Consider the following 20,423-nt stretch of genomic DNA (forward strand, 5'->3'; position numbering starts at 1 on the left):
GACCAACTGTATCAAAAGTTTTTGTGAGTTTTTGTGAGGAACTTTTTTGTTGTTGTCTTTACTGATCTATCTTGTAATTGTTGTTGTATCAAATGTTCGAAATAAACAGTTTTCATTCATTCATTCATTCATTCATTCATTCATTCATTCATTCATTCATTCATTCAGGTCTTCAAACAGGGCTGCACAATGATGTTTATTGTCCAGGGTGGTAATAATGTCATTGACTACTTTTAAGGCAGCAGTGGTTGTGCTATGTTGCTTCCTGAAACCAGACAGAAAATCAGATATTACTGTCAGAGAGAAATTCTTTAAGTTGAATACTGATGAGTGATTCCAGTAGTTTGGCCAAGGCGGATCATTTGGATATTGGTCTGTAATTGTTCAAAAGTGTTGGATCACCATCTTTTAACAGAGGGAGAACAAAAGCTGATTTCCAAATTGATGGAATTTCATTTGTGGCCAGAATAAGGTTGAAAAGGTGAGTCAAAGTTGAGGCTATAAAGTCAGCTGCTATTTTTACTCGAGGTTGTCAGGTCCTAGAGATGTTAAGATGTTTAAAAGTTTGAGGGCTTTATGCACCTCACTGACTGTGAAAGGGGTGAAACTAAAAGGTTGAGTTATACAACCCCAATTCCAATGAAGTTGGAACATTGTGTGAAATGTAAATAAAAACAGAATACAATGATTTGCAAATCCTCTTCAACCTATATTGAATCGAATACACCACAAAGGCAAGATATTTAATGTTCAAACTGATAAACTTCATTGTTTTTGTGCACCATCAATGCTGAAAGGTACATCCAGATTTTGACAATGGAGGCCCCAGACTGTTGAACAACTGAAGCTGTACATCAAGCAAGAATGTGACAGAATTCCACCTACAAAGCTTTAACAATTTGCACAAAAACAATGTTTATCAGTTTGAACATTAAAAATCTTGTCTTTGTGGTGTATTCAATTGAATATAGGTTGAAGAACATTTGCAAATCATTGTATTCTGTTTTTGTTTACGTTTTACACAACGTCCCAACTTCATTGGAATTGGGGTTGTAGCAACACGGGAATCTACACTTAAATCTACTGAATTTCTGTGAGTACTATGAAGTGAGTCGATCAGGGAACCTGATGCTACATAGTGTTTGTTAAAACAATCCAACATCTCTGCTTTGTCGTAAATTTTTTGAGTGTCTGTTACAATACAAGATGGGAGCTCAGTGCATTTATTAGTTTGATTAATAGATTTAATTGTCTTCCAAAACTTCATTGGATTATTAAGATTTCGTGTGGTTTGAGTGAGGAAGTGATCTGCTTTAGCATTTCTAAAGGCAGCTGTACATGAATTGCATAGTTGTCTGAACTTGAGCCAGTCCTTCTCAATCTTTGTTTTTCTGGCTTTAGCCCAAGACAGATTACGACTGGATAAATCAGGTGTGAACTAAGGATTGTTTCGTCCTTTCACTCTAAACTTTCTAAAAAGTGCAAGCTTGTTCACAGTGCTGTTAAAACCCATCATAAAAATACTTAAAGGCATTTTCGACATCAGCAATCAAATACATCCTGTCCCAATCAAAACTGTACAAATTGTGGTAAAAACTGCTCTGAAAAATGTTTCATATCGCGCTTTGTGATAATGTGAGCCTTTGTTTTAGGTATTCTTGTATCTCTTGCAATTGCAATGACACAATGATCACTCAAGTCATTTGCAAATATTGAAGCAGGAGTATATTTGTGTGGAACGTTAGTCAAAACTAAATCTAACTATTTAAACAGACCTTCATTTGTCTTGATGCAGGTAAACTGGTGACCCGCTGAAATTTGAATATAATAAACTAAATCTGAAATAAGTCTATTATTTATAAATATCTTGATATGACAAAAAAGTAGACATTCAAAATGAATCATAAAATGTCTAATATGTGCAGGAGGAGCAAATAATCCTGAAAGTTTTTAGGCAGAGTGTATGCAAACTTATTGTTGTTCATATTTTTTTATTACTATGCATGTTCTTGGCAATCACCTTTGTATTGTCTCTGCTTTCCTGTTGATTTAATGTTCGTGATTAAACCTTAGGTGTGGTTTTTCCAGCCGACTGATTCTACTCTTTTTCTCTCTGTCTGAGGTCCGGAGGGAAATGCACGGGAGTGGGGTCTGTAGACAACGGGATGCTGAACTGACCGCGAGATGCCATGCCTGAAGATGATGCAGAAGAGGTTTTAAATTCCTGTTTTCTGTTTCTTCGGCTCTGTAAAACTTTGTAAAAACCTTGTAACTGTTAGAATGGCCTAAGCCCCTTTGAGTCTAGGCTGCTAGAGGTTTCTTCTGCAATATCATCAGAGGGAGTTGTTCCTTTCCACTGCCGCCTGTGTGCTTGCTCTAGGGATTGGTAAGGTTAGATCAGTGGTGTCCAAAATATTTCAGAAAGGGTCAAGGTGCGGGTTTGCTTTGAGCAGATCACTTTGAGCAGATTGGATGAGTTCATCAGTGAAATCACCTGGTGGAGTCAGTGGCTGCAAAGCAAACCTGCACCCTCTCCTGGAATACAACCCCTGGCAAAAATTATGGAATCACCGGCCTCGGAGGATGTTCATTCAGTTGTTTAATTTTGTAGAAAAAAAGCAGATCACAGACATGACACAAAACTAAAGTCATTTCAAATGGCAACTTTGTGGCTTTAAGAAACACTATAAGAAATCAAGAAAAAAAATTGTGGCAGTCAGTAACGGTTACTTTTTTAGACCAAGCAGAGGGAAAAAAATATGGACTCACTCAATTCTGAGGAATAAATTATGGAATCACCCTGTAAATTTTCATCCCCAAAACTAACACCTGCATCAAATCAGATCTGCTCATTAGTCTGCATCTAAAAAGGAGTGATCACACCTTGGAGAGCTGTTGCACCAAGTGGACTGACATGAATCATGGCTCCAACACGAGAGATGTCAATTGAAACAAAGGAGAGGATTATCAAACTCTTAAAAGAGGGTAAATCATCACGCAATGTTGCAAAAGATGTTGGTTGTTCACAGTCAGCTGTGTCTAAACTCTGGACCAAATACAAACAACATGGGAAGGTTGTTAAAGGCAAACATACTGGTAGACCAAGGAAGACATCAAAGCGTCAAGACAGAAAACTTAAAGCAATATGTCTCAAAAATCGAAAATGCACAACAAAACAAATGAGGAATGAATGGGAGGAAACTGGAGTCAACGGCTGTGACCGAACTGTAAGAAACCGCCTAAAGGAAATGGGATTTACATACAGAAATGCTAAACGAAAGCCATCATTAACACCTAAACAGAAAAAACAAGGTTACAATGGGCTAAGGAAAAGCAATGGTGGACTGTGGATGACTGGATGAAAGTCATATTCAGTGATGAATCTCGAATCTGCATTGGGCAAGGTGATGATGCTGGAACTTTTGTTTGGTGCAGTTCCAATGAGATTTATAAAGATGACTGCCTGAAGAGAACATGTAAATTTCCACAGTTATTGATGATATGGGGCTGCATGTCAGGTAAAGGCACTGGGGAGATGGCTGTCATTACATCATCGATAAATGCACAGGTTTACGTTGATATTTTGGACACTTTTCTTATCCCATCAATTGAAAGGATGTTTGGGGATGATGAAATCATTTTTCAAGATGATAATGCATCTTGACATAGAGCAAAAACTGTGAAAACATTCCTTGCAAAAAGACACATAGGGTCAATGTCATGGCCTGCAAATAGTCCGGATCTTGAAGAAAATGGTCCATGACAAGGCTCCAACCTGCAAAGCTGATCTGGCAACAGCAATCAGAGAAAGTTGGAGCCAGATTGATGAAGAGTACTGTTTGTCACTCATTAAGTCCATGCCTCAGAGACTGCAAGCTGTTATAAAAGCCAGAGGTGGTGCAACAAAATACTAGTGATGTGTTGGAGCGTTCTTTTGTTTTTCATGATTCCATAATTTTTTCCTCAGAATTGAGTGATTCCATATTTTTTTTCCCTCTGCTTGGTCTAAAAAAGTAACCGTTACTGACTGCCACAATTTTTTTCCTGATTTCTTATAGTGTTTCTTAAAGCCAGAAAGTTGCCATTTGAAATGACTTTAGTTTTGTGTCATGTCTGTGATCTGCTTTTTTTCTACAAAATTAAACAACCGAATGAACATCCTCCGAGGCCGGTGATTCCATAATTTTTGCCAGGGGTTGTACTTTGGACACCACTGGGTTAGACCTTACCTGTGTGAAGTGCCTTGAGACAGATTTGTTGTGATTTGGCGCTATATAAATGTAATAAATTGAATTTAATTAATATTTTTGTGGAGAAAAATGCAGGGGGCCTGGCCCTCTGCCCAGGTAAACCCATGTGTGAACCCGCCCCTGGTGTATGGGGCCTTTATAACAACAGATGTTCATATCTGCTTTTCTGACACATGATTACATGTATTCCTTGCTGGAAACATGTAATATAAAATGTTTGGCAAAATCAATCACATTTGGTTTTACCATTCCAGTTAAAATGACATGAATCCCATCTTTAATAAATACTTTAACGCTCATTCGCGCCAATTCATTTATTCTATGGCACATCTAGAAGGACACGTGTGTTTGTCTTTATTTCAATCAGCAGCCGACAATCAAGATTTGTCCCAGTGGCAGTAACTTGAGAAAAGCCTCCTTCTCTTCTGAATAAATCAGTCTACAGTTTCAGCAGGGTGACACGGGATAGAGTATTTAATTGCTTGCGCATTAATAATGGATTTCTGATGATCTCATGGTAATGTTCACTTACAGCACTCTATTCTGATCATTAATTAAGACACAATCCTTCGTAATCCCCCATGATAGAGAAAAAAAAAAGGATTTTAGTGCACGGAGCGGTGTGTCTTTTATCAAATAAATCACTCAGTGAAGTGTGCGCGGACACGGACAGTCAAGAGTCAGATTTCTGGTGAAAGTTTCTTCCTGATTGTCGCAGGCTGAATGAAACGAAAGCGTCGCGCACGGAAACATGTGAGTTTCGAAGCCACGCAGCTCATATGGCACCTGCTCGGCTCCCACAGAAAACCCCGGAACTGTCGGATCCTGGTCGACTCAAAACTCCAGTTTTACAACTTCGACCAGAAAAAGAATCCGCGCCCTGCAGACCTGGCAACTGTCCCCGCTGTCACACGCAGGCGGCCCGCCGCGTTTCCTGCCCGGTGTGCGGTAAGTTTAACGTTGTTTCTTTATAAAGAGCAGTTTTGTGCTGTCGTCTTTGGTGTGTGTGTGTCTATCTGTCTGTGAGAGAGATGTGTGTCTTCGGTGTGATGTCTGAGGATGAAGATAAACTGTTAAAACCAAGATGAGGCAACTCAGTTCCGCCTTTCACATGGAACAGACAATTTATCAAATTAAAATGTGTCTCTGAGAATGAATGATTGGACATAAATCAGGCTTTTAAATGACTTTACAGATTCGTATCATTTGCAACATTTCTACACACTTTCATTAAAAAAAAGGCACTTGTTATCAAGGCTGACAAACTAGAATGGCACTCAGTAGAGGTATGCAGATTGATCCTAATATCGATAATATCGATACCAATGCTGGTATTGATATTGAACGATACTCGTGTAAAAAGATCGATGCGCAAGCTTTTATAAGGCTTTTTAGGGAACTTTTAGGACAACCTGATAATAATGAATTACAATAGTCCAGCCTAGAGGAAATAAATGCATGAATTAGTTTTTCAGCATCACTCTGAGACAAGACCTTTCTGATTTTAGAGATATTGCGTAAATGCAAAAAAGCAGTCCTACATATTTGTTTAATATGCGCTTTGAATGACATATCCTGATCAAAAATGACTCCAAGATTTCTCACAGTATTACTAGAGGTCAGGGTAATGCCATCCACAGTAAGGATCTGGTTAGACACCATGTTTCTAAGATTTGTGGGGCCAAGTACAATAACTTCAGTTTTATCTGAGTTTAAAAGCAGGAAATTAGAGGTCATCCATGTCTTTATGTCTGTAAGACAATCCTGCAGTTTAGCTAATTGGTGTGTGTCCTCTGGCTTCATGGATAGATAAAGCTGGGTATCATCTGCGTAACAATGAAAATTTAAGCAGTACCGTCTAATAATACTGCCTAAGGGAAGCATGTATAAAGTGAATAAAATTGGTCCTAGCACAGAACCTTGTGGAACTCCATAATTAACTTTAGTCTGTGAAGAAGATTCCCCATTTACATGAACAAATTGTAATCTATTAGACAAATATGATTCAAACCACCGCAGCGCAGTGCCTTTAATACCTATGGCATGCTGTAATCTCTGTAATAAAATTTTATGGTCAACAGTATCAAAAGCAGCACTGAGGTCTAACAGAACAAGCACAGAGATGAGTCCACTGTCCGAGGCCATAAGAAGATCATTTGTAACCTTCACTAATGCTGTTTCTGTACTATGATGAATTCTAAAACCTGACTGAAACTCTTCAAATAGACCATTCCTCTGCAGATGATCAGTTAGCTGTTTTACAACTACCCTTTCAAGAATTTTTGAGAGAAAAGGAAGGTTGGAGATTGGCCTATAATTAGCTAAGATAGCTGGGTCAAGTGATGGCTTTTGAAGTAATGGTTTAATTACTGCCACCTTAAAAGCCTGTGGTACATAGCCAACTAACAAAGATAGATTGATCATATTTAAGATCGAAGCATTAAATAATGGTAGGGCTTCCTTGAGCAGCCTGGTAGGAATGGGGTCTAATAAACATGTTGATGGTTTGGATGAAGTAACTAATGAAAATAACTCGGACAGAACAATCGGAGAGAAAGAGTCTAACCAAATACAGGCATCACTGAAAGCAGCCAAAGATAACGATACGTCTTTGGGATGGTTATGAGTAATTTTTTCTCTAATAGTTAAAATTTTGTTAGCAAAGAAAGTCATGAAGTCATTACTAGTTAAAGTTAATGGAATACTCAGCTCAATAGAGCTCTGACTCTTTGTCAGCCTGGCTACAGTGCTGAAAAGAAACCTGGGGTTGTTCTTATTTTCTTCAATTAGTGATGAGTAGAAAGATGTCCTAGCTTTACGGAGGGCTTTTTTATAGAGCAACAGACTCTTTTTCCAGGCTAAGTGAAGATCTTCTAAATTAGTGAGACGCCATTTCCTCTCCAACTTACGGGTTATCTGCTTTAAGCTACGAGTTTGTGAGTTATACCACGGAGTCAGGCACTTCTGATTTAAAGCTCTCTTTTTTAGAGGAGCTACAGCATCCAAAGTTGTCTTCAATGAGGATGTAAAACTATTGATACTCTATCTCACTTACAGAGTTTAGGTAGCTACTCTGCACTGTGTTGGTATATGGCATTAGAGAACATAAAGAAGGAATCATATCCTTAAACCTAGTTACAGCGCTTTCTGAAAGACTTCTAGTGTAATGAAACTTATTCCCCACTGCTGGGTAGTCCATCAGAGTAAATGTTATTAAGAAATGATCAGACAGAAGGGAGTTTTCAGGGAATACTGTTAAGTCTTCTATTTCCATACCATAAGTCAGAACAAGATCTAAGATATGATTAAAGTGGTGGGTGGACTCATTTACTTTTTGAGCAAAGCCAATAGAGTCTAATAATAGATTAAATGCAGTGTTGAGGCTGTCATTCTCAGCATCTGTGTGGATGTTAAAATCGCCCACTATAATTATCTTATCTGAGCTAAGCACTAAGTCAGACAAAAGGTCTGAAAATTCACAGAGAAACTCACAGTAACGACCAGGTGGACGATAGATAATAACAAATAAAACTGGTTTTTGGGACTTCCAATTTGGATGGACAAGACTAAGAGTCAAGCTTTCAAATGAATTAAAGCTCTGTCTGGGTTTTTGATTAATTAATAAGCTGGAATGGAAGATTGCTGCTAATCCTCCGCCCCGGCCCGTGCTACGAGCATTCTGACAGTTAGTGTGACTCGGGGGTGTTGACTCATTTAAACTAACATATTCATCCTGCTGTAACCAGGTTTCTGTAAGGCAGAATAAATCAATATGTTGATCAATTATTATATCATTTACCAACAGGGACTTAGAAGAGAGAGACCTAATGTTTAATAGACCACATTTAACTGTTTCGCAAAACAGAGTCGCCAATAACCAGAGTTTGATCCTCGGCGGGTGTGTCGTCGAGTGGGGAAAAACGGTTAGAGATGTGAACGGGTTGGCGGTGTACACGGGGCTTCTGTTTAGGGCTACGCTTCCTCCTCACAGTCACCCAGTCAGCCTGCTTTCCCGGCTGCTCGGGATCTGCCAGGGGGGAACTAACGGCGGCTAAGCTACCTTGGTCCGCACCGACTACAGGGGCCTGGCTAGCTGTAGAATTTTCCACGGTGCGGAGCCGAGTCTCCAATTCGCCCAGCCTGGCCTCCAAAGCTACGAATAAGCTACACTTATTACAAGTACCGTTACTGCTAAAGGAGGCCGAGGAATAACTAAACATTTCACACCCAGAGCAGAAAAGTGCGGGAGAGACAGGAGAAGCCGCCATGCTAAATTGGCTAAGAGCTAGTAGCTACACTAAGCTAGCGGATTCCTAAAAACACGCAAAGTGAATAATGTGTAAATAATTTAGAGGTGATTCAGCAGAAGGAGTGCTTTAGTTAAGGCACGTAAAGATTACACTGGGAAACAAATCGTAATCTAGATAACTAGATCAATCTAACTGTGCAGATTAAACAGCTAACAGATACAGAAAAACACTGCTGTGCTCCGGAACAGGAAGTGATACAATACCGCAGTGAGAGCCAACCACCAGTAGAGGCAAGCAAGATGTATCGATGTATTGTGATTTGTCAGCCCTCTACCTCAGGAGATTTTGTTTTAAGTTGTGTTGAGTGATATTTTTTAAACAAAAATGTTGATTGTGATAATAAAGTATTTTGTTGTCACGTACAATGTTTGGCAAAATTCTGTCCTAGGTCTTTTGGATCCTTTGGATCTATGAAGCTTAAATATGAAAAAAGTATCAGTATCGCCTGTATTTACTTGGTATCGGATCAATGCAAAAATTCCTGGTATCACCTACCTCTAGCACTCAGTTGCTGCATTCTTCCTGCCAGTGGGTTGGGGGTGGAGACACGTCACTTTCAGCGAAGTGGCGAATCCCAAGGTGAGAATTCATACCTCCGCGAGTGGCCGCTCGGTGAAAACTTGCTCGGGCTGCTTTGATCGTCTGTTGAAATCAGCTGGTTTTGTTTTGTCTCTAACCTGCTTCTATCAGGCAGCTGTCAGCTCTCACTGCCTGGAACGATGAGAGTTATACACCAACCTGACCTGAAATGAACCATTGTACATTAAATTACTTTACTGACAAGTCTGTCCCATTTGAAAAGTGACCAAATTGTCCGTAGGTGTGCGTGTGGGTGTGAATGTGTTTGTGTGTCTATATGTGTCCCTGTGACAGATTGGCGTCCTGTCCAGGGGGTACCCCGCCTCGCGCCCTGTGACTGCTGGGATAGGCTCCAGCCCCCCACGACCTTTCATTGGAGTAAGCAGTTCAAGATGAGTGTGTGTATTGAGCTCTGCGATGGCCACCAGAGGGCGCTCTGTGTAAAGTCCACCCCAACTCATAGGTAGCTCAGTATAGCTTTTCTTTTCTTTTTTTTTTTTTGGTGCCCCCTCACGAAAAGCGCCCGTTTTTCATGACACTTTTTTTTATTTTGCTATTTATAATCATCTCCTTCTCCTAACTCTAACCATAACATAGCATAAGTGTCTGTCTTCCCCAAACCCTAACCATACCCCCCCCCATCACCCCACATAGGACAGGAATATTATTTTTTTCCACCAACCAACAGAAGGTGTGCACCTGTTCTACACAGCCGTATGTGGAGATGGACCCACCTGGTAGGTTTCACACTTCCAAAATTGGCCTGATGTCTCAGACAAACAGATCTTATGGACAAGTTCAGTCTGTTTGGCTGTTTCATGTGATTTTTTTTTTTTTTTCTTACTGTACATTTTATTTTACTTGCACATCTTACTTGCACATTTTTACTGTGAATTATTCAGTGTTTAGTGTATATTTATACATGCTGTATAGAGTGCAGCGAAGTTGAATTCCTTGTACTCTGTGGATGCTTGGCGAATAAAAGCTATTCTGATTCTGATTATGAAATTTGCAAATGACTGAGGGTTACAGTTCAGATTTAATTTCTTAGAAATACATGAAAAGTCTGACACTTTGAACAGAGCAGTGATAAGTATTTGAAGAGTGACACTATTTTTGCCTCTGAGCACCAACAAAGTGTGTTGACAAGAAACAATCAAGCTGTACTGATTTTCAGCTTTAATTCAAGGCGTTTAATAACAACAGAGTGTGTTAAACCATTAAGGAATTATATAGCTATTTTTATACACTGCCCCCCCCCCCATTTCCGAGGCCATAAGTAATTGGACAAACTAAATAATCATCACTTTGACTGTAATTTTTTTGTAACACCAATCAGGGGATGGATACATAAACATTTCCTGGACTTCACTGAAATCAGTCATTGAGAAATACAGTGTGGGATTTTATGATCAATGTGTCCTGAGGAGGCAGTTCTTAAAAAAAAAAAAAATGAGTGAACAGGCTTCTGTGTGCATGACTGGAGAAATTGTGTACATTGTAACTTTAGTCAGTTGCGTTACCAGCTGTGCTGCTTTACGGTGGAGAGGAACACAAAGATTTTTACACAAAAAAAACAAATCTGGTCTTGAGTCTTCAATATTGCCTCCTAGTGGTATGAAATAATACAAGACTTCATTTCACAGCCAAAGAATTATTAGGAAAAAATTTCTACAATCGTTTCTTGTTCTGTATACCAAAACATCCCCTAGAAGACAATATTCATAATTGGTCAATAAGAAGAAGAAGGCGAGGGCCAAATGTTCCACCTTGTTCCTCTTTCTTCCAGAGCACCAAACTTGTCCTCTTAAATCATTTACAAGTGCGGCTGGATTAAGAATAAATTAATGATGGTGAACTAAAAGTGAGTCTCTGATCAGTGGTCACCTACATCATGGTGCTAGATATCCTGTTTCATCGACACAGCTTCTTATCGCCCAGGGAGGCTGTAATGGCGTCACGCTTTATGTAACAATCTAACCGGCTCTGGCCTAATGACTCGCCACGTTGTTTGTCACTCATTAACCGTTGTGGGAGTTCCTGGTTTCTCTCGGCTCACCTGCTGCCACGTGGGCCCTGGAGGCCTCCGGTCAGAGCAGGTGCATTCAGGTGTTTACTGAGAGGTGTGGCGTCTTTGTTCTCAGGCTCCTCCCCCATAAAGAGACGGAGAGAGTGGAGTGTCACCAACACTCGCTGGCTGCTATGACACATGAAGACACGCAAAGCAGTTTAAAGGATTTTTCTTGATTGTTTTTTTTTTTCCCCCTTTCAGCAATAACTAACTGAGCATAGACTGAGCAGAGGCAGGTGACACTGATAAGCGAGTGGGTTTAGAAGGTGGTAAAGCTTGTAAATATTTGTGGGGAAATAATTTTTTGTTCTGTGTATTTTAACAGCCTTGACTGTGACCCAACAGTCCTAAACATGCGTCCGTTCCTTCGCCGGCGGCTGTCCCCGCTGAAACTGGTAGTACTTGCTGGGATTCTCTTCATGGTAGTTTTGGTGGTTCTCCAGAGGGACGTTGGCTCTGCTTCGTCTAACGAACCCTGGCTCCAGGAGCTGGTGGGCAGGAAGGACCAGATGATGGTCATGGTCCGAGATGCTGTCAACAACATGGGCTTCCAGATCCGTGCTCCACAGCCACAGCCATCACACGAGCTGCCCAAAGAGGATGTCAACTGTCCCAGCGGGTTTTACACACAGACTGATCTGAAGCCACACCTGGAGAGGCCACCACAGGACCCCAACAGCCCCGGGGCAGATGGCAAGGCCTTCCAAAAAAATCACATGACTCCTGAGGAGGAGAAGGAGAAAGAAGAGGGTATGACCAGACACTGTTTCAACCAGTTTGTCAGTGATCGGATCTCACTCAGCCGGAGCCTTGGGGCAGACACCAGACATCCAGAGTAAGAGCACGTCCTCGTAATAATCTGACACACTGATACTTGGCAATAATCAGAGTGTTTTAACAAGGAGTAGGCGTAGACATGCTCAGTGCATCAGATAAAGCACTGTGTGACGGCAGGAGTGTTTCTTATTCACGTGTTTTCATATTGAGCCTCACTATAATCCATAATCAGCCAATGCACCGTGCATCTGTGTCCATCTTATAAGTATCACAGGTGTGATAGATCATGAGTTACATCAACAGATAATCATGTACAGTTGATTACAGGACAAAGGTTCAGCCTGTTTATTATTTTACTGTGCCTTGAAAAGTATTCAGCCCCTTGGTATTTCACACATTTTAATTTATTTATACCATTTCAAATACAAAACGTAAATCAGGCTTCTCAATATAAAAAATTCTAAAATGATCTTCCTTAAATTCAAACTCAAAACAAATCTCTACAACATGATATAAATTAATTAAAAATATAAAAGCCAAGATGATGGTTGCATAAGTAATGGGTCCCTTTGGAATAATACCTGTAAATAATCAGTTTTCTTGCCAGTTTTCTTCAGACAAGTCAGGGGATGGATACATGAACATTTCCAAGTCACTGAATATGTCCTGGACTTTATTTACATAAATTATGAAGAAATAAATGCAGTATGGCACTCTATGGTAAATCTGTGTGGAGTAGACAGTTCTCAAAAACTGAGTGACTGTGCAAGAAGGAGAAGAGTGAGGAAAGCTTTGGTATGGATTATTTACAGGTATCATGTTTAAGCGTTCCATGACTTATGCACCCCATCACCATCATATCAAGTTATAGAGATTTGAGTGATAATTAAAAAAATTATATTGAAAAGCCTGATTTACTTTTTGTATTTGAAATGGCATAAATAAATTAAAATGTATGAAATACCAAGGGGCCGAATACTTTTGCAAGGCACTGTATCTTTTTAAGGCAGTTTCATTTCTCCTTTTAGGTCATAGCGATGGAGTATTCTCTTCAGTTCATTCATACAGGATCAAATCATAACAGAAGTCACTTCAAGGCATTATACACAAGTAAGGTCTACTCTAGACCTTTCCCACCCCATCAGAAGGCACATTTGGTGACAGTGAGAGGAACAACTTCCTTACTATTTTTGATTAAAGGAAGAAATCCCAAGCAGACAAAACTCACTGGGGTGACTAATCTAACAAGACAAAGGTCTTAAAGGTGGATGATGTCACTTTTCTATTTGACCCTTCAACTCATTAATCAGTTCTTTTGTTATAATACCAAGGTTCTGTTTGATTGTTAGAATAGAGGATGGTTTTACTAAAAAGAAGACCTGAAAGTTCAGCTACAAATTGCCAGAAGGTACATTTGAGATAAAAGCCTAGATTTAATGTTTTGGTGAAAGAAAACCCTCCTCTGTGTCACTTCATCATGAAGCTGTATAACTGGGGATACAAAATGCAAAACATGCACTGTGCACAATTTCTCCCAATCACAGCCACAGAAGCCTGTAACTTCTTCTGGGTTGTCTGGGTTGTCTGGGTGTCTTGGTGGCTTTCCTCACTCTCTTCTTCTTGCACAGTCACTCAGTTTTTGAGAACTGTCTGCTCCACGTAGATTTACCATAGAGTGCCATACTGTTTGTATTTCTTCATAACTGATGGAAATAAAGTTCAAGACATATTCAGTAACTTGGAAATGTTCATGTATCCATCCCCTGACTTGTCTGAAGATAACTGGCAATTAAACTGATTATTTACAGGTATTATACCAAAGGGGCTGATTACTTATGCAACCCATCATCTTGGCTTTTATATTTTTTATTAATTTATATCAAGTTGTAGAGATTTACTTTCAGTTTGATTCTAAGGAAGATAATTTTAGAAATTTTTATATTGAGAAGACTGATTTACCTTTTGTATTTGAAATGCCATAAACAAATTAAAATGCGTGAAATACCAAGGGGCTGAATACTTTTGCAAGCCACTGTAGTTTTACATTAAAATAAAGTAGATGTACTAACAGACCTAATACACATATTGTTTTATAAAATGAAACATGCACGTCTGGGGAAAAGTGAGTTTGGAAGTTTATAGGCCAAAGTATATTCAAATTTATGAGCTCAAAAGTGACACACTATACATTTCTCATTCTCACACAAGCTTGCCCTTCTTTCTTTCACTTTAATTTGCTGTTTCATATGTTTCCTAGATGCGTGGAACAAAAGTTTCGGCGGTGTCCTCCACTGCCCACCACCAGTGTTATTATTGTCTTCCACAACGAGGCTTGGTCCACCCTCCTTAGGACAGTCTACAGCGTCCTGCACACGGCACCAGCTATCATGCTGAAGGAAATCATCTTGGTAGATGACGCCAGCGAGGCAGGTACAAAACACATAATTAAGTGCTGATGGAAAAACGTGCTGGTCAGAGTGTCATGGAGGGCGGTGTTCATGAAGGGTGGGAGTGCTGTCATTGTTTTAGTCTCATTAAACTCACTTAATCATTGTGTGAGTTCTGATGACGTGGGAGCTAAAGATAAAATAATGAACAAAAATCAACTAATAACATAAATGATTAAGAAAAAAAAGGATGAACAGTGGTGGTGAGTCACTTGTGATGTACTTGACATGAGTGATTGTGCAGTAGTACACTCATAGCTACATTTGTTTCTTGTTGTGGAACCTGACAAACCTGAGTTCAACTTGGTTTCCTGTTAACCAGAATATTACTGTGATGTTAGTCTGAAAAAGTTTCAAAATAAAAGAGCCACTTTCATGATGTTCTGAAATGGCTCTTGTGATCAACCAGCCAACTTTTAAACCCTGTTATCTGAACAAAGTAGGGGTTATTTAAGGATTGTTGCATTATGCCTTTTCCCACTGTGATTAACACAACACACATAGATTTAATGGAGTCAGTGAGTTATTAGCCACAAAATACTCATAAGTAATTCCATTAAAAACCAACTGCACATTCAGAAATGAAACTTGGGGTTCTGATAAATATTAGTGAGGACCAGTGACCCTCTTATTTTGGGCTACTTTGGCATTTTTAACTTATAACATAAAGACAGACAGGCTAATCAAGTTAGCTGTGAAACCTTGTTGTTAAATGCAGTGTCCTGGTGGTCACTAAAGGCCAGTTTAACTTGTACATCAGCTTGGGTATGAGTCTCACAGTCCAGACTTGATTTATTTTATTTTATTTTATTTATTTATTCCCAAGATAGTAATAAAATTACTGGATTTCCCAGGTTTGATGTGAACTGCTTTTTATTCCAAACGTTGTGTCGGCTTATTTGATTAGTGATGACCTGTATAAATAAAAGGCTAATCTTGGTTAGCATATGCAGACACATTAAAAACAGTTAACAGTATCCACTAATTAAGGTATTCATAAGACAGACTATGCTAACCATAGTTAGCAGTGTCTTTAATACATCCACAGAGTTGTATGTAGAAAATCTCAAGGGTGGACTTCCTATAATGTGTAAAAATTGTCACTATGTCAAAATAGGAAGTTGTTGGCCATTACCAAAGAGGACAAGAAGCAAAGCAATGCCATTTTAGTCCTGTACATATAAATTACACTCAATTTCAACAGCATCCTGGTAACACAAAATAACTTTGTGTTGATGAGGTCCCACTGTTTTCACAACTGTAGCATTAACATAAATTTACTTTTTTTTTTCTTCATCATTTTCAAATGTGTGCTGTTCTTGTTCCATAATTTCAAATCATGACTACAAGTCATCTTGGGGGAATCACCAAGCTAAAATTTTTAAACATGTTAAAAATAATATTAAATCAACTCAACAACATTAACATTGTTTCAGAATTATGTTGAATACTGTAAAACTATTTGCTGCATGTTTATAACACTATTATTATTCACAACTTGCCAAGAGAAATTGCTGTTCATCCATCCATATGGCACAAGAACTGTAAAACTCTCAAAATTAAAAGTCTACTTATTATTAAGCTGGTTTTCAGTGAAAATTTTAACGGCTGATGAGAGATTTTGAGGTGATTCTGTCGCTTTAAGGACTTCCCACAGTGCGAGGCGTCGTGCAGCGCTCTCAGCCGCCGTTGTCAGCCTGTTCAAGCTGAAAACCTCCACATTTCAGGCTCTATTGATCCAGGACGTCGTGAGAGAACAGAGAAGTTTCAGAAGAAGTCGGTTTCAGCATTTTATCCGGATATTCCACTGTTAAAGGAGATTTTTTTAATGAAAGACGTGCAGACGGGTCCGCGCGTCGGCTCGCAGCCGCCGCGACGCTCCGCCACAGGAAAAACACCTCCGTTGGAAGCCTTAAGGACAAGTTGGAACATGTCCTGCTGTTAAACAATTTCTCATATACTCACTCCACTGAAAGCCATCAAAAGCCACCTGGATTTTACAAATGGTTATCAACACGGAGGTGTTTTTCCTGTGCCGCCGCACCGCATCGGCTGCGTCCCGACGCGCGGACCCGTCCGCACGTCTTTCATTAAAAAAATCTCCTTTAACAGTGGAATATCCGGATAAAATGCTGAAACCGACTTCTTCTGAAACTTCTCTGTTCTCTCACGACGTCCTGGATCAATAGAGCCTGAAATGTGGAGGTTTTCAGCTTGAACAGGCTGACGACGGCGGCTGAGAGCGCTGCACGACGTCTCGCACTGTGGGAAGTCCTTAAAGCGACAGAATCACCTCAAAATCTCTCATCAGCCGTTAAAATTTTCACTGAAAACCAGCTTAATTTTTCGAACCGTGTCCACTTCGATGTGTCTCACAGGTTTAGAAAAATTTTGATCAAACAACGCGCCAGTCTCTCAGCAACTTCTCAGACAAAGGAATTCCGACGAGGGGCTGGACGACTCCTCCCACAAGGAGTGCTCACAGGCGAATGACGTCACCGACAGGCGTGGAAAAACTCATGCATGCGCACGAGGGTTCAAGCATGTCTGACGTAAAAACATATGAATGAAATCCATATAGTTTTTGAAAAAAATAAAAAGGACCGTTACTTTATTGACAGCCCTCGTATGTCACAGATATCCATAGCTGTACTCGTGATTACCGTGTGGGACACACCCGCTAGTGATTGAAAGAGGGGTGTCTCTCCATCACACATGGGTATGGCAAACACCTCAAAATGTGTTTTATTTACTGACTTTTGGTCATTTCAAACCTTAATATCTATCATTAAGACTTATATTAGCTTAATGAGAAGGTTGGAATATGACTCCTTTAAATTTTAGTATGCAATAATTTGACAGCATTTTTAACTTGTAAATCTGGTTTGACTTGTGTAGTTTCAGACGACACCCTTAACTTTTAACAATGTGCCCAGGAGAGAAAAATGCAGGCCTTTGTTACATACTCGTATGTTAACTTGACAGTATGAGGCTCTGTTGTAATTATTAAGTCAACAATTCATTTGACCTTCAGAGCTTTTCTGTACAGTTTCCCCATTTGCTGGTAGGTGTGGGCTTTGATAAGATAACACACTCATGTAGTGTTCGTGTAGGTTGGAACAGTATTACAGCTCAGTGGTGTTAAAGCCTCATTATGCTGTGTGGTGAGTTGGAACAAGACAAATTGGTCGGCCACTACTTCGCTACAAGGACACTTCCTCAAGCATGAGAAGGGTTTGGAAGAGTGGAGTTCTGTGGTTAACAATCGCAGCAAGTGGAGAGCCGTAACCCTCAACATGTGCCGCAAGATTGACACGAAAAGAAAAGAAGATCAAGAAAGAAAGTGTGCAAATCGCCTTAATAGACAATAACCAAAACTGGTACCTTCTGAACTATGGACCATTTGATTGTTTTGTTGTGATTCTGCTCATATCGGGCATGAGGCTGAAAGAGACACAGCAATGTTGGACATAGGGATCGTGTAGGATTTTCCATTTTTTTGTATTTTTATTTTGAGGTAGGTGATGGTCTAGTGGTTAAGCGTTGGGCTTCAGACCAGAGGATCCTCAGTTCAAACCCCAGCCTGACCAGAAAATCACTAAGGGCCCTTGGGCAAGGTCCGTAATCTCCAAGTTGAACCCGGTATGTAGTGAGCGCCTTGCATGTCAGCACTCTGACATCGCTGTGTGAGTGTGTCTGTGTCAATGGCTGAATGTGAACCATCATTGTAAAGCGCTTTGAGTGTCTGATACAGATGGAAAAGCGCTATATAAATGTAGTCTATTTACCATTTATGTGCAGAAGACTGAATTTTATTTCACTATAAATTACAGTGGGCCATTTGTTAGGAGTGCGTACCACCAGATGAGCATGAGAGAACATTCAGCCCTGCTGAACTGTAAATGTCATCACTTTAATCAAGCACAGAGACTACAGTTTTCAGCAAGCGCTGGTAGAAATGATGCAAAGCATGAGATGAAAGAAGACAATCTGTGACTTGTCCATGCAGCTGTCCTTTGTTCAGTTTATTGAATAAAGAGGAACTCTTCAGAAAATAACACTTCAAATGGTAGATTTCATCCCCATGGCATGTTGAGAGTCTAAGTGAGGAATCGGAGTGTATGGGTTTGGGGTTGTCCTGGATCATGATGAAGAGTCAAGCTTTTTAATGACTTCCTGCACTCAGCCATCAGAAGTCTACATGTGCAGTGAATGTGTTGAAGTTGTAGAGAGGTTCACGTATCTCAGCAGTAACATTCATGTCTCAGCCTCAGCCTTTGAGATTGAGCGATGCTTGGGAAGTGCTTATGGAGTCATGAGGACATTGGGTAGAGGTGTTTGGTGATGCTGATATGATGCAAAACAAAGGCTTCTGTCTTACTGGTGGTTTGTGAGACTTGGATGCAAACCAGTGAACAGAAGTGGTGACTAGATGTCTTTAGTCCCGGGTCTTGTCAGGAGATTCTTGGATGGACTTGGACATTGTGGACAATGCTGTGCTCTTTGTGAAGTGAAGCGATAACCTCACTGTTGCATTTGAGAAGCTGATTGAGGATTGAGAGAGTCTACAAGAGACTTTCTCTGAGTTCCTGGGCTCAGCCATCAGAAATGTATCTACAGTTATATGTGGTGAAAGTGTCAAACCTGTGGTGCCATTCATGTTTTTGGGTCCTCAGCCTTTGATCTTTAGGATCCTGGTGCTTCCTGTCTTACGCTATAGTTGTGATATCTGTATGCAGACCAGCAACCTAACATGACAAATGGTATCTTTAGTACTGGTTCTCTTTGGGTATCACAGGAATGTGCAGTAAATTAGAAAGAAGCGGATGATGCATACCACTTGCATTGTGTGGGACTGTCAGCAACATTATAACCGTGCGGGAGATGGCTACTTTCATGAAGACGGGATGGATAGGGCGGTTGCTATTCAGGATCCAGATGCCATGCAAGGTGCCCACTACACACCGGGAGCAACTAGGGGATTAAGGACCTTGCCCAAGTGATTTTCCGGTCAGGCTGGGGTTTGAACCGAGGATCCTCTGGTCTGAAGCCCAACACTTAACCACTAGACCATCACCTCCCTCAAAATAAAAATACATAAAAATGGTAAAATCCTACACGATGCCTATGTCCAACATTGCTGTGTCTCTTTCGGCCTCACACTCGATATGAGCAGAATCACAACAAAACAATCAAGTCGTCCATAGTTCAGAAGGTACCAGTTTAGGTTATTGTCTATTAAGGCGCTTTGCACACTTTCTTTCTTGATCTTCTTTTCCCAACACTTTAACCACTAGACCATCAACTAGAGTAGTGGTAGAGCTATTAGACAGGTCCTCTATGTCCAAGAGTAGTAGTTACTCTTTTGAGTATTTTTATAATCTACATGATGCCCGATAGCTTGTGTGAAAATTTAAGTGAGTTTGGTCTTTTCCTCTTTGAAGCAGTTCCTTGTAGTTTTGTTTTCACCTCTGTTCTTATTATTACTATTATTATGTTCAGTATTATTTTGTGACCCGGTTAAGTGAGCAGCACACATTGTTACAATAATACATGTAATACACATTTGGCTGTGTTAAAATGTGGCCTGTTGTTGTCATACTTCCTCTTTTTGCTGGTAGAACAGCAGACTTTCTGAAAGGCACTGAGACTGAAACGTGTATGAAATACGATGTGCACTGTGGTCATGAATGCAACGGAAGCAACCACTTCATCCAAATGTGTTTGAACTTTATTGGTTTTTGTTTTTTTTTTTTTTTTTTTTGTGGCGGTTGTTTCACAAATGTTAGGGGTGGTGGTTAGTGTGCTTGGTTTCAGTGCGGAAGGTTCCTGGTTCAAACCCCACCCCTGCCACATTTCTACATGTAATGTGGAGTTGTGTCAGGAAGGGCATCTGATGTAAAACCTGTACCAAATCAACATGCAGATCCACCTTGGATCTGCTGTGGAGACCCTGAGTGAAAACAAGGGAGCAGCCAAACGGTCTTAC

The 20,423-nt window shown here is 40.1% G+C and overlaps 1 protein-coding gene across 1 annotated transcript in view; it reads left to right on the plus strand.

The window, feature by feature from the left end:
* The first annotated feature begins 4,985 nt into the window (after positions 1-4,985).
* galnt6 (UDP-N-acetyl-alpha-D-galactosamine:polypeptide N-acetylgalactosaminyltransferase 6 (GalNAc-T6)) overlaps positions 4,986-20,423 on the plus strand; it is a 37,948-nt gene continuing 22,510 nt past the window's right edge. The window contains exons 1-3 of the mRNA XM_034172348.1: positions 4,986-5,198; positions 11,536-12,045; positions 14,245-14,417. Of these exons, the coding sequence (XP_034028239.1) occupies positions 11,564-12,045; positions 14,245-14,417 (655 nt within the window). The 5' untranslated portion in view covers positions 4,986-5,198; positions 11,536-11,563. The remainder of the gene's footprint in view (positions 5,199-11,535; positions 12,046-14,244; positions 14,418-20,423) is intronic.

This window comes from Thalassophryne amazonica, chromosome 6, assembly GCF_902500255.1.
Source record: "Thalassophryne amazonica chromosome 6, fThaAma1.1, whole genome shotgun sequence".
Classification (NCBI taxonomy): Eukaryota; Metazoa; Chordata; class Actinopteri; order Batrachoidiformes; family Batrachoididae; genus Thalassophryne; species Thalassophryne amazonica.